The sequence below is a fragment of the Chinchilla lanigera genome, unplaced genomic scaffold (genome assembly GCF_000276665.1).
Source record: "Chinchilla lanigera isolate Chin_1 unplaced genomic scaffold, ChiLan1.0 scaffold00117, whole genome shotgun sequence".
Taxonomy (NCBI): domain Eukaryota; kingdom Metazoa; phylum Chordata; class Mammalia; order Rodentia; family Chinchillidae; genus Chinchilla; species Chinchilla lanigera.
The window spans coordinates 4,959,667-4,974,706 of NW_004955518.1; the positions used below are offsets into that span (position 1 = coordinate 4,959,667).

General features: G+C 39.6%; 1 protein-coding gene and 1 pseudogene across 2 annotated transcripts in view; both read left to right on the forward strand.

Moving 5' to 3' along the window:
- The window catches only part of Mtrf1 (mitochondrial translational release factor 1), a 33,445-nt gene extending 21,746 nt beyond the window's left edge, over positions 1-11,699 (forward strand). For both annotated transcript variants that reach the window (XM_005409120.1, XM_005409119.2), the window contains exons 7-10: positions 2,060-2,177; positions 4,949-5,085; positions 8,709-8,807; positions 10,917-11,699. In XM_005409120.1, the coding sequence (XP_005409177.1) occupies positions 2,060-2,177; positions 4,949-5,085; positions 8,709-8,807; positions 10,917-11,030 (468 nt within the window). In that variant the 3' untranslated portion in view covers positions 11,031-11,699. The remainder of the gene's footprint in view (positions 1-2,059; positions 2,178-4,948; positions 5,086-8,708; positions 8,808-10,916) is intronic.
- A 2,003-nt stretch (positions 11,700-13,702) lies between these two features.
- Positions 13,703-14,646, forward strand: LOC102025716 (annotated as a pseudogene).
- The last annotated feature ends 394 nt before the right edge of the window (positions 14,647-15,040 follow it).

Below are 15,040 nucleotides of genomic sequence, written 5' to 3' on the forward strand. Positions count from 1 at the left end.
CATACATCTCCCAGGAATAAGGATATTCTTCTACATAAGTGTAATACCATTATCTGTGAACATGGACCAGAATTGTATAATATTATGTAATATCTAATCCCCTTTACAGTTTCCTCAATCAATCCAAAAGCATTTTCATGGCTATTTTTTAACTAAGATTCAGTTAAGCTTTACACATTGCAATTGTTGTAGCTCCTCAAGTCTGGAATTATCTCCCAACTTTTTCTTTAATCACATTGTCTTTCGTTTTTGTGTTTGTATGTGTGAGTGTGGTTTTGTTGTTTTGATTCTAGGGGTTGAACCTAGGACCTTTGTAATGAGCTATGTCCCAGCCTTTTTGTTTTTGTTTTGTTTTGTTTTGTTGAGGGTCTCGCTATGTAGTCCAGTCTGTCCTTAAACTCTTGAAGTCACAATCCTTCTGCCTCAGTCTCCCAAGTGTTGGGACTACAGATATGCACCACCATGCCTGGCCTCACCCTAGGTTTTTACTTTGTATTTTGAGACATGGCCTTGCTAAATTGCTCAGGTTGGGCTTGAACTTGCAATCCTCATGTCTCCAAGTCCTGGAATGCTGGGATTATAGAACTACACTGCCACTCCCAGCTCAATTTACAGCTTTTGAACAAGCATACTGTATAGTTGCTATGTGTCATATTGCTTCTGGGAGCACATAATATCTCATTGTCCCACCTTGTATGAGACTTAGTTTGACTGTTGAGTTGGGATGGTGACCAAAACAAATCAACATTGTAAAGGAAGGTATATTTTCCCCTTTTCAAATACTAAGTAATCTCTAGAGTACACATATCCTGTCCCCAATAGCCTTCCATCTGTGATTTTAGCATTCCCTGAGGATCCCCCCATGAATCAGTTGTTTAGTTCAGGGTCTCAAAATGGTGATTTTCTAATTCTGTCACTCCTTCTACATTTATCATTCTTCTGGAAGGAACTGCTGTTTTTATTGCCTTCTCTTCCCTTTCACTACACTTTCTTTCTCTTTTACTTGATACCATTATAAACTCATACTAAGTTTCATATACTGACTTTGTTATAGAGTCATGGATTTGTCTTAATCCAACAAGTTACAATCATTATTCTTTTTCCTGCTCAAATTGTCCCAGACTTGGCTGATGTTATCCTTTTTAGGGTGCCCTCTCTCCTTTGCTGTCATCAGTATTTGATTCTTGCTTTCTGGAACAGCCAGCTACCCCAGGCCCATCTCACATTCTCCTGTCTCAGATCTGGAGTCAGTCAGTCCCAGACCGTCTCTCAGCCGGGTGTCGGTGGGGGATATACCCAGAAATGACTGTTTGAATATACAGTGAGCTCATTATTACTAGAGTATCCTTATTTCTAGACTAAGAAACATGTTTCATAATCAGTTTCATATTACCAATGCAAATTTAACATTACAGAGATGGTTTTCTCCTTGGTTTCTTGCATTTTATATCTCCACTTAGAGTAAAAAAATCTCATCTCATAATTATTTTAATATATTTACTTATTTGTTGTTATAACTGTATAAGAATTTTCATGGTAATAAAAATTACCATGGCAACATTACTAGTAGTAAATTATTAAGTAATGTTTAAGATTTTTGTTCATAGACTATATCTCACCAAGAATGTATAGTCAGAGCACTCCTAACTGAAACAGGGAGTGTGGTTCTTTCTTTGGTATAAGTTATTTCCTCAGCTAGTCTAATTCTTATTGTCTTAACACAAAACAGTTCACTTTATTTGGAAAAAAAATCTCAGAATAAGTTTAATATTAAAATATTCTTCAAGCTAGGCTTGGTGGCACATGCCTGCCCAGCACTCAGAGTCTAAGGCAGGGTATAGCTCAGCAGGCACAGCACCTGCCTGGCAAGTGAGAAGTCCTGAGTTTGATTCTCAGTACCAAAAAAAATGTGTCTAAGGCAGGAGAATTACAAGTTCAAGGTCAGCCTGAGCTACATAGGGAATTCAAAGCCAGCCTGACCTATAGAGCAACTTTGTCTCAAAAAATAACAAGTATCCATAGAATGTAGAATTTACTTATGCTATATCTTTTATTCCAGGTGGATGTAAAAGTGGACCACAGGGATTTGCGAATAGATACATTTCGATCCAAAGGAGCAGGAGGGCAGCATGTTAATACCACAGACAGTGCTGTCAGGCTTGTCCATATCCCCACAGGTGAGCACATTTACTTTTGTGTCTTCATCTTTTTTCTACATATTCAGCATTTAGAAGGAAGGAGTTCTGTTTGATGTCTGGTTCCTTATAGAGAATCCTGCATTGATGCTGGGATGCTGGATCTGCTACCTCTGTGGTGTTAGTGGTCTCTTTCTTTTTGGAAATGGTGCAGATGGTGAGCAGATATGCGGAGAAGCTATCCGGTGTGCTGGACAGGGTGAGGAGCCGGAGGGCTCCAGCCCAAATACAGATGCAGCATAAAAGCAGAACAGGACACGCCACTGCTGTCGACCTCTTGGCATCTTGAAGTGGACACTTGCTCGCTGCATTAGTCAGTCAGGCTCTGCTGTTATTTTGAGTATTGCTAATTTTGATACACTATGAGACAGTTTTGCAGTCCTTAAAGTAATGTTTTTGTTTCTTTGAGACAGAGACTGACTGTGTAGTTCAGGGTGGCCTTGAACTCACTCTGTAGCCCAGGCTGGCCTCAAGTTTGTGGTGATCTTCTTGCCACATCCTCCCAAGTGCTAGGGTTTCAGTTGCTAGGGTTTCAGTTACCATATGACACTATGAATGTACTGACAAGTGCACCCTTAGGCACTTTCATCCTCGTGAGAAAATCAGGTGTCCACAAGCTGAGATGGTTATGGCGTCACTAGGTGATGGAATGTTATGGACTTACCATCATATATGCAGCCTGTCGTTGACTAAAATATTATGTGTACATGGATTGTATTTCTAATATTTTACAGATTAAACTTTTTAACTTTCTTTGTTAGATTATTTTTTATATTACATGTATGTGGGGTTTTGTTGTTGTTGTTTTGAGACAAGGTCTTGCTATTCAGTTCAGGGCAGGCTTGAACTCATGTAGCCCAGGCTGGCCTCAAACTTGCGGCGATCCTCTTGCCTTAGTTTCCCGAGTGTGGGGATTACAGGTGCGCACCACCAAACCCAGCCCATGTGTGTGGTTTGTAAAATCTAATAGTAAACTATTTTAGCAAAAAACAAAGCAACTCCATGGATCTACTTCCTTGTTTCTCCTTCCTCAACCCTGTTTCTGTTTCCTAACGGAAACCTCATTAAATTCTTCTAGCTATGTCTTCTCATAATTACAACATGAGATGTTGTAACTAATAACAACAAAACCCCACATATATGTCTAAGTAACAGCATGTAGTCTCTTCTGGTCAGTTACTGGTGGAGATTACGTGTTGACTTCTTAATGTGGTAGGTGAGGGTTCTTTAGTCCCCTTTTTCCCAAGTATTCATGTTTTGTAAAATTAATTTTCACAGAAATGAGCAGGTAAATTACAGTTTTCTTTCTCTAGAATGAATAATTACCTCATTATTTTTATTTGCTTAATGTCTTAACACTTAAATCTTTTTCATTTGTTTTGTTTATTGCTTTTAACCTGGAGACTCATATTTTTTCAGTTCTGAAATATTTTCTCCAGTAATTTTTGTTTTGTTTTGTTTGTCCTGGGGATTGAATGCAGGGCTTCTGAGAAACCTCCCCAGCACTTTTTGATTTTTGAGACAGGGTCTTACTAAGTCACTAAGTTGCCACAGCTGGACTCAAACTTCTGATCCTTCTGCCTCAGCCTTCCATTGTGCTGGGATTACAGACATACAACATCACATTGACTTTTCTTTTTTTTTTTTTTTTTTTTTTTTTTTTTTTTTTTTTGGTTTTTCTCCGGTACCGGGAACTGAACTCACGACCTTGCGCTTGCCAGGCAGGCGCTTTTGCTGCTGGGCTAAATCCCCAGCCCCTCACATTGACTTTTCAATAATTTCTTGCTGACTGTGCCTTACCGTATGATGCCCTCCACCATGGTGTCATGCAGCAATAAAACCTTTATTCGGTCTTGGACTTCCCAGCCTCTAAAACCATGTGCCAAAATAAATCACTTCTTTTTTTGGGGGGGTTGGGTATAGCATCCTGGATATTGAGCCCAAGGTTTTGTAAGCAGTGTATCAAGTTATTTTATGTATTTATTTTATGTATTTATTTATTTATTTATTTTTGTCTTTTTTGAGACAGAGTCTTGCTATGCAGTTGAGGCTGGCCTTGAGCTCACTTTGTAGCCCAGGCTGGTCTCGAACTCGCAGTGATCCTCCTGCCTCAGCCTCCTGAGTGCTGGGATTATAGGAGTGGGCCCCCACACGTGGCCATCAAATTATTTTTAAAATATCAGTTCCGTGTGCGCGCATGTGCATGTGTTTTAAATGAAGGGGAGAGACTGAGTGTTCCTTGAGTTGGACAGAGAACGGAGCAGCACTGCATAGGGCTTGGCAGCAGTTTCCTGTTAGTTGAGCTGCAGAAATCCCTGGACAAGTTAATAGGAAGAAGAACTCAGGGAATAAAAGAAAGTGTGACATTATCTGCTTCTTTTATCCTTCCCATCTGAAATACTCTATCTCCTTCCAGGATCAGAATCTAAACAGTCACCTACAGCTGTTGCCATCAGTTTCTGAATTGTGCTAAATCTCAGATGTTTTTAATCTTATGTGATCTTTTTTCTGATTAACCTTTCCTCTTTTTTTTTTTTTTTTTCCTCATACTATAGTCCAGCCTGGCCTTGAACTCACTATGTAGCCCAGTCTCTGGCCTTGAATTTGCAATGATTCTCCTGCTTCAGCTTCTGAATGTGGGATTAAGGTGTGCGCCACCACACCCAGCAACCTTTCCTCTTTAAAATGTGCCAGAGTTCTTTAGTCAGTGCTATAGAGGCTACAGTTTACCTTTGGTCTTTATTGTTTTTCAGGGTTAGTAGTAGAATGCCAACAAGAACGATCACAGCTAAAAAATAAAGAAATAGCTCTGCGTGTGTTAAGAGCTAGACTCTACCAACAGATTATTGAGAAAGACAAGTGTCAGCAACAAAGTGCTAGGAAACTTCAGGTAAGACTTATTATTTAGTGTAAGAATTTAAATACTCTGCACGAAAAGTCACCATTTTAGAGCTGGGCATGGTGACACATGCCTGTAATCCCAGCACTCACTGAAGCAGGAGGATCCCCACAAGTTTGAGGCCAGTCTAGACTACAAAGTGAGATCTTGTCTCAAAAAGCAGACAGAATTTTTAAAATTATTTTTACTTGTTTAGAGACAAGGTCTCTATGTAGTCCAGGCTGGCCTTGAACTTACTATGTAGCCCCAGCTGAGCTCGAACTTGAAGTGATCCTCTCACCCACAACTCCCAAAATGTCACCATTTTATGTAGAAAATAGTATTTGCTTTTTTTTTTTTTTTGGTTTTTCTCCGGTACCGGGAACCGAACTCACGACCTTGCACTTGCCAGGCAGGCGCTTTGCCGCTGAGCTAAATCCCCAGCCCCTAATATTTGCTTTGAATGAATGGAAATAGGGCTGGCAATATGGCTCAGTGGCACAGCGTCTGCCTGAATGAATGGAAATGTCTTGGAGAATAGGGAAACATGTTTATTTGTAAATAAACAGTAATTTACATGCCTATATACTGATGGGTTATCCTTGAATTTAAGCATGCCAGTGTGCAAATGAGTAAATGAAACCTGGATAGACAAAATTATTTCCCGGTTGTTTTCTTTAAGTACTTATAACTGTCTTAAGAGGAAATTGGTTTTAAAGATAAATAATACAGGGCTAGGTGTGATGGCACATACTTGTAATCCCACCACTCAGTATGCTGAGGCAGGAAGATTTTGAATTTGAGGTCAGTCTGGACTACATACAGCAAGATTTTATGTGAAAAAAATTTTTTTCTTTGGAAATTCAGATTTTCACATGTACTTTCATCTGGATCTAATACAAATGGCACTGCAAGCCAGGCATGGTGGTGCACGCCTGTAATCCCAGCACTCGAAGGCTGAGGCAGGAGGATTGTTGCAAGTTCGAGACCAGCTTGGGCTACAAAGTGAGCTCAAGGCCAGCCTGAACTGTGTAATGAGTCCCTGTCTCAAAAAGACAGAAAAAGAAAAGGCACTGCAAAATTCAGGGAACCATGATTGCTAATGATGGAATAAGGGAGAGGATGAAGATTGATTTATCACTGTATACCCTTTAGTACTTTTTGAATTTTGTACCATATGCTACATTTGCACTGTTATGTATTCAAATGAATAAGTAGATAAATACTGTGTAAACTGAGTAAATGTCATTAAGTAAACGAAGTATTAAGTTCTGAAAGTAAAGGCTCAGGGAATCTGGAGGAGAAAGCGGTGCTCAGGGTTAACTGTGCTTTGGCATGATCTGCAGGTCGATGTGGCTCAGTAAACCAAATTTTGAAGTTTGTGACCTTTTAGGTTAATGAGTTGCAAAAATCTAAATATTGTCTTAAATCTTTTCAGCTACATATGTCCAAGTCTTTTCACATTCTTGTCTTTCTAGCTTTCTTTATCTGCATTCTAACCTGCAGATACCAAAGGGGTAGGATAAATAATATTTTAGTACTTGGTGTGGTAATCCCAGGTTGTGGAGCAGCATCAGTGTGTAATTTGCAGATAGGAGCGCTCATTTATACTTCTATGGCAAGTAAGTGATAAATACTATGGATTCTGCCACATTTGAGCTAATAAAAGACAGGGGGATTTACTTGCCATTTAACATTTTGGTACTAGAGGTTCCACATAGTAATTTTTAAAATAAATATTTAAAACTGTATGCAAATTGTATATATCCATTCTTTAGTTGCCTAATTCGAAGAGCCAGGACAGATCACCTCACCTTTCAAATACTTTAGCCACTTGGCTAAACTGTTTCAGTAGGGATTTCCAAGGCTTAGAACTATTTTCTTTAAGCAGTGTGTGCAGGGCTTTTATACAGAAGGCATGATGCCTGGTGCTCACCCTTGCTACATTTATCACCTAGAGGTCTTTGTAGGTGCCTACCTCCCCAAATCCTGGGGTTCTGGTCCAGTTGATCTGGAGTGGAATCCTGGTTGGTAATGTGGTACTTTGCAGTAACAGTTTCCGAACCTGACTGTCAGAATAGATGACCTGGAGAATGTCTTAGGAATCCATAGTTTAAAACACTTTTTAAAACTGATGATCAAGAGTTTAGTTTCATATTGCTTGCCTTATGGATTATAAGAATGAATTCTAGAAATGTCTTTTTTTAATTTTAAAAAGTAAAGGTGAGGGACTGAGACTATGGGTCAGTGGTTGAGTGCTGGTCTAGCAAATGCAAGACCCTGGGTTGGATTTTCAACATCAGAAAAAAAGCAGAAGTAATAATGATTAAGAGAAAATGCTGAGTATATCATTTGCTAGGGAGATGGGGGAGATAAGCGGATTTAAAAGAATATAAATAAAATGTGGTATGAGGTGAGCTCTGGTAAACCATGAAGAAAATGTCAAGGGCAAAAGGTTTCAAAGGAGGGACTGAATATATTTTAGTTACTCCAATCGCAAAGGTAGAGATGGTAGGGAAGGCGTATTCCATGAGATGATTTTTTTCTAGTTCTGGGGAATCAAACAAAAGGGCACTTTAGCACTGAGCTATATTCCAAGGCCTTCATTACTTTTTATTGTGAGACAGGAGCCTGCTAAATTGTTGAGGCTGGCCTTGAATTTTTAATCCTTCTATATAAGCCTCCTGAGGATGGGATTATAGGCATATGCCACTGCATCCAGCTGAGATGATGCTTTAGTGGAGTTATCAGGAATACATGTAAAAATGGTAAGGTATCTTAAGTGGCATTATAGAGGATTCTGTCACATCGTTTTGAGAAATAACATTGGGAAGGTTTGCTATGTGAGGAAGCACCTTAAACATTTAGCTGTGTCTGCTTAGTAGAGGAGAAAGAACCAAAGAAAGCTCACTCAGAGAATGGGGCCCTAGATACATGAAACAAAGCAGCACAGTGTGAGCAGATAAAATGGACGCTTTATCTGGGTACCTGTGCAGGACTGTGAGTGAGAGAGCTGACAGTAGAAACAGAAAGCAAAAAAAGAAAGAAAGAAAGAAAAGAAATGCAGAAAGCAGAAGATGAGAGACTCCTGATACCAATTAGAAATGGCGGTTAGAGCACGGGATGAACCGAAGGTGGTGTTTGTGCCAGAGCCCATATCAAAGCCTGGGGTAGTAAACTATGAAATACGGAGACAGAGTGTCGGTTTCCCATTTAAATAAAAGGAAGCTCATGGTGGAGCCAGGAGGAACAACTGATTGACTGGGGTAGAAAGAGGATTAATTTGGTTTTAAAATTTGGAGTTTGAAATACTAAATAGACATTTATTCTCATTCTGTATCTAAGGTCTACAAACCTCTAGGGTTTTTTTGTTGCAGTAGTTTTGGGTTTTGGGGGTTTTTTTTGGTAGTGTAGAGGATTGAGCTGAAGGCCTTGGGCATGTTAAGCATGGACCCTACCACTGAGCTACCTCACTTGCCCCTAACCTATAGTTTTAACATTAAATCCTGCCTGGGTCACTTTATATAACTTAAAAAAAAAATACTTAAACTGCTAAAATAGGAAAGTCATTTACCAATACTTTTTCCATTGTGATGAAGGTAATTAAAATATGAATTGCTTTTTTTATGCCACAGGTGGGAACCAGAGCCCAATCAGAGAGAATTCGAACATATAATTTCACCCAGGATAGAGTCACTGACCATAGGATAGCATATGAAGTTCGCGACATTAAGGTAAGGTTACTCATAATGCACTGAAGGGAATTATAGAAGGTGTGTACACCGTGGCATTTTAGAAGTCTGCCTGCTATAATGTGTATTCATTAGGTGTTAAAACTGTGCTGATAAAGAAGGGACCCTGTCAAAATTATTTTGGGGAAAAGGCAGAAAGTTTTGATCCTTTTCTTTGGTTCATGTGGTAATTCCTTCACTTGATTCTAACCCATTCTGTACTCAAACTAAAAATTTAAAGGGAAATGTCTTTTTAAAATAAGTTTATCAATTTCAGTGTATCTTATGCCACTTCTTGCATAGGAACATAGCAGCCATGTCGAAAAGGAGAAAATATTTGCTAACTTCCCTTTCCTCAGGAAACACACAATATTAAGCAAATATGTTTGGCCATACTCTTTGCACCAAATTCTTTTTTAAAATTTTTTTCCCATTTGAAGTGTGAAGTTTAGTGGTTTTCAGCTTTGTACAACTGTCACCACAGTCATTGGCAGGGTGTTTTCATCACCCCAAGAGAAGTTTCACCCCTCGGCCCTCATCCTGCAGCGCCCCTGCCCCCAAACAAACACCTAGTCTGGACATTTTGTTTAAATAAAACCAAATATAGAACCAAATAATATGTATAGTCTTTTGTGTCCAGCTTCTTTACATCATATTCTTTCCGTTGTTTTCTTGATCAGTAATATTTTTTAGTTGGGCTTATAGGCACATTTGGCTATTTCACTTGTGAAATAGAGGCATAGTAACTGGCTCTTATAGCTATAACATATCTGATGTCAACCTAAGTACTAATTGTATTATTAATTAGCATGACAGACTTAGAAATAACAAAGAAAATGATAGTAGTATGTTCCAGTAATCATTAACCAGCCTATTGGAAAGAAGGAAAAGATTCCATGTTAGTGAGAAGAAATAGTTAGTTTGAAAACACCATGAAAAAAATGTAGTAGTAAAACATCAAAATCTGTTAAAGTGGTAAGTAGGGAGATGGTGATTCAACAGTACTACGTTTCCCTTACATAGGAGGAATGTGATCCAGTGATTTATTCCATTGAATAGTTACTATAGTAAATAATCCATTGTATATTTTAAAGTTACTGTAAGTGTAGATTTCAAATGCTTTCACCACAAACTTTATAAGCTTATGAGTTTGTTGACCAGTATGATTTGATCACTTCACATTGTAGACATAGCAGAACATCAGTGTTCACCATAAATATGTATAATTGTCATTTGTCAATTACAAATAAAATGTTTAAAAATCTAGGTGGATGTGGTGGCACATGTCTAATCCCAGCTACCCAGGAGTCTAAGAAAGGAGGATCACAAGTTTAAGAAACCTAGTGAGATCCTTTATCTCAAAATTTAAAAAGGGCTGGATACATAGCTCAGTGGCAGAGCACTTGCCTAGTATATACACAGTTCTGGGTTCAGTCGCCAATTCTGGAAGAAAAATATGTGTGACGAAGAGTAAAGAGGCTCATAGGAATGAGTAACTTAGGAACTAGGTTATTGTAGATGAGGTTATCAAAGTAATAGGGGCCACAGCATCAGGGCAATAGCTTTTGGACAGAGAAGAGATGAATAGAAAGAAAGTGACTATCGAGGGGACCTCCCATGTTACTGGTTGTGGTCATGTTTATATTGTAGAACTGTAGTGATCTGTTGTTGCTGTTAATGACTGTAAAGAAATTAAATTTTCTTCAACTAATAATCAGGTGTAGTTATCTTCCTGTAACAAATAACAGATAAATTATTTAAAAGGGGGAAGGTAAGTTTTGGCTCACTTTTAGAGGATTAGTACTGAAGGCTGGGAGTGCTGATCGGCTCCATTGCTTTGGGCCTGTGGTGGCAGAGTACATCCTGGAAGTGCGTAGCAAGCAAGGCCATTCACTTCACAGCCTGGAGCAGGAGAGGAGAGAGGCTGGAGTCCCACAGGCCCTTCAGTGGGCACATCCCCAAGGACAAGACCTCCGACTAGGCCTCACTTCTTGAAGGTTTCCACCACCTTTCAGGCCAAGCTGAGGACTAAGCATTTAATGCCTAGATCTTTGGGGGACATTCTAGCTCAAGACTACAGCATAACATCTCCCAACAACTCTCTTTTACCAGGGACTTTTATGTGGTGAGAAGTGCCTGGATCAGCTAATTCAGAGACTGCTTCAATCAGCAGATGAAGAAGCCATTGTTGAACTTTTGGATGAAAACCTTAAATCAGCAAAATAAATCAGCTGATTTATTATTTGTTGTTATATAAATGGAATGGGCCTATCAAGAAGCAGATCAAGATGATGAAGTATCTATGAATATTCATAAGTGAAGCTATAAATATAAATATATTTTTTTTTCATGAATCAGAGTCACATTTCTTGTCTTAAGGGTTTATTTGGGTTGTTTTAATAAACAACCCAAATTATTTGTTGTTTGAAACTCAGGCTGATTTCGAACTTGACATCCTCCTGCCTTAATGTCCTGAGTGCTGGAGATGTACTACTACTTATATATTAAACATTTTTCATTTACTACTTCAGGAAAGTGTAAATTTTAATGATACAAAATTTAGTACTTAGTTTGTGAATCACGTATTTAAAAGCAGAGACAGAGTACAGTGGTACCTCAGTTCACAAACTTAATTCATCCCACAATTCTGGAGAAGACAGCTACATTGCTGTTCATGAGGAAAAGATGGCCAAGGTTGTGTCCATCACCTGACATAGAGTTGACAAACAGAAACAAAATTTTGTCAAATGCTTCTGTTTGTGAACCAAATTCTTCACAAACAAAAGCATTTGTGAACTGAGGTCCCTGTACAGGTACTTTTAATTATGTCAAAGTGAAGACTGTTACTTTTTCATAAAAAGTAAATAAAAATTGCAAGGATTAAAAGAATAAAAAGGGCTTAGAAGTGTAAATATCTCGTGCAACTCCAGCATCTCTCTCAAGCACCTACGTTGTTCCTTTCAAATGTAATTATGAAGAGAGTTCCCCCGTCTCAGTGTCTGGGCAGACAGAGTCCTCACTTAGGTCACAGCCAGCGAGCAGACTTCGCTGACCTCATCACATTTACCCTGACCAGCTGTTTGTCTGACTTCACTGACTCTACTGAACTCCTTCACTTGCCTCTCCCTCATTTCTCTTTAAAATGCCCAGTTTTCCTTGGGAAAAATTCCAGTGGAGTTCAGCTCTTTCCTCTCTTGTCAGTAGTTACTTTTTACCTCTTTAGTAGTCAGCTATGTTTATCTTTGACAGTTTGGTGACTGATATGACAGTGGTACGTGTTTTCCTTATAATCAGCGTATATCTGTGGGATGACACTTTGACTTCATAGAAATACTGATTCTTTATAGTGGTAGGAAGCTTCTCAGATGGCCCCAGAGACTCCTATTGGCATTCAAGCTCTTGTGTATAAAGGCATAAATCTCCCTTTAAGTGTAGACTAGATTTATTGACTCTTCTAACAAACAGAATGCACCAGAGATAATTAGATTGTGACTTCTCACACTGAGTTGTAAGAGATTATTTCTTTTGCAGAAGAGTCTTAAGAGCAGGCATGGTGGCACGCACTTGTGATCCCAACACTCAGGAGGCTGAGGCAGGAGGATCACCACAAATTCAAGGGCAGCCTGTGCTACACAGTGAGTTCGAGGCCAGCCTGAAATACGTAGGGAGACCCTCTCTCAACAAAAACAAAAAAAGAGTCATAGGAGGAAAAAAGACAAGGGAAAGTTGTTTCTTCAGTGAAAGCAAGGGATGCCCTAATGTGTCCATTTTCCCTGCTATGGACACACTGTGGCATTGACTACATTTCCCTTTATTCTTCCCTCTTTCTCTAGCTTTGTCTTTTTCTTAAGGCACATGCTTTATTTGGAGGAAAAATGAATCAAAACAAATTGTGGAGCTATGAATTTACAAAAATCTCAGATTGTGTATTTCCTTAAGTCTCTGTATACATACAAATCATTTGTTGTAATGCTGATTTTGGTTCAGTAGTTCAGGAGACTATGACTCTGTGTTTTTAACAAGCTCCCTGCTTATGGCAGAGACTGCTGAAATACAGTGCTTGAAGTAGCAAGGATCTAGGACACCTGCTATTCAATTAGTGAGTACTTCTGTTGTTACACACTTTATTTTCCTACAATGAGATTCATTTTCACTCATAATCCTACTTCATCCTGGAAGTAGATCTATTAGTCTGCCAGGGGACAAAAATAAACCTGATGCTTTTTAACTGTCAAATGGAATAATAGGAAATAAACATAGAAACCAAAGCTATATTAGAATTCTTGTAAAAAATCTGGAAAGCAAGTTTATTGCCTCACATACATTCTTATATGTATAAATATATGTATATATGTATAAATATAAATAGCAAACTTTATTTCAAAAATATATGGATATAACTTAAACCTGAAACTGAAATTGAATCAAGTGAAATAGGGTCAACAAACTATTACTGACAGTCAAAAATTATTTTAGAAGTCGAGCATAGTGGTGCACACCTGTAATCCCAGCATTTGGGAAGCTGAGGCAGGAGGACTGCTGTGAGTTCGAGGCCAGCTGGACTAGAAAGTGAGTTTAAGGCCAGTGTGAACTACATAGTGAGACCCTGTCTTAAAAAAATAAAAATTTTTAGAAAGCACCTGGTTCTTACCTTGCAGCTTGATGGGTGGAGCCGATAGTGATTAGGGTCATTTGCATTGAGGCTGCAGGATGTGGAGCTTCTGGGATGCTAGTAATGTTCCCTTTCTTGATTTGAACGGAGGTTATACAAGTGTATTTATTTTGTGAAAATTCATTATATTTACAATGAGGTGTTCCCTTTTCTATGTGTATACTATTCCACAAAGGTTTTTAATAATAAAATTTCAGTTTAAAAAGTATATATCCTTTCCATGCTGCTCAGGCAGGGGTCCACATGGCGTTGTTCTTGATTCCCATCATAACTTAACTGGAAACTTCACAATGTCTGGAGCCCTTGATGTCCTGCAAATGAAGGAGGAGGATGTCCTTAAATTCCTTACTGCGGGAACCCACCTAGGTGGCACCAACCTGGATTTCCAGATGGAGCAGTATATCTACAAAAGGAAAAGTAATGGCATCTATATCATAAATCTGAAGCGGACCTGGGAGAAGCTTCTGCTGGCAGCTCGAGCCATGGTCGCCGTGGAAACCCTGCTGACGTCAGTGTCATATCCTCTAGGAACACCGGCCAGCGCGCTGTGCTGAAGTTTGCCGCTGCCACTGGAGCTACTCCTATTGCTGGCCTCTTCACTCCTGGGACCTTCACTAACCAGATCCAGGCAGCCTTCCGAGAGCCACGACTTCTGGTGGTTACTGACCCCAAGGCTGACCACCAACCCCTCACAGGTGTCAACCATTTCTCTGTGCAACACAGATTCTTCTCTGCGCTATGTGGACATTGCCATCCCTTGCAACAATAAGGGAGCTCACTCAATGGGTCTGATGTGGATGCTGGCCTGGGAAGTGCTACGCATGCGTGGCACATCTCCTGTGAACACTCATGGGAAGTCATGCCAGATCTCTACTTCTACAGGGATCCCGAAGAGACCGAAAAGGAAGAATAGGCAGCTGCTGAGAAGGCTGTGACCAAGGAGGCATTTCAGGGCGAATGGACCGCACCAGCTCCCAAGTTCACTGCTGCTCAGCCGAAGGTTGTAGACTGGTCTGAAGGCTGCGGGTGTCCTCTGCACCTATTCAGCAGCTCCCTACCGAAGACTAGAGTGCTCAGCCCGCCACAGAAGACTGTTCTGCAGCCCCCACTGCACAGGCCGCTGAGTGGGTGGGAACCACCACCGAGTGGTCTTGAGCTGTTCTGCAGACACTTCAGCAAAATGGAAATGAGGTTTAAGGAAAATAAAACACCAATTTCTTTTTTTAAAAAACAAACAAAACAAAACACCAATTTCTAAAATTTGTCTTCTAAAAAAAAAAAAGTACTTGTCAAGGTCAGGTATAGTAGTACACACCTATAATCCCAGAACTCGGGAGGCTGAGGCAGGTGGATCACATTGAGTTTGAGACCAGCATGTGTTACATAATGAGCTCAAGGCCGCACTGAGTTTACATAGCAAGACCTTGTCTCAAAAAAAAAAGTACATGCCAGGTTTGAAACAAGTGAGCTGCACTAAATATTTACAATAGAAGCCATGTCTGCAGGCAGCTCATGAAGCACTTTCCAGTTGAGGAACAGTAAACCCATAAATTCTCTTATGGCA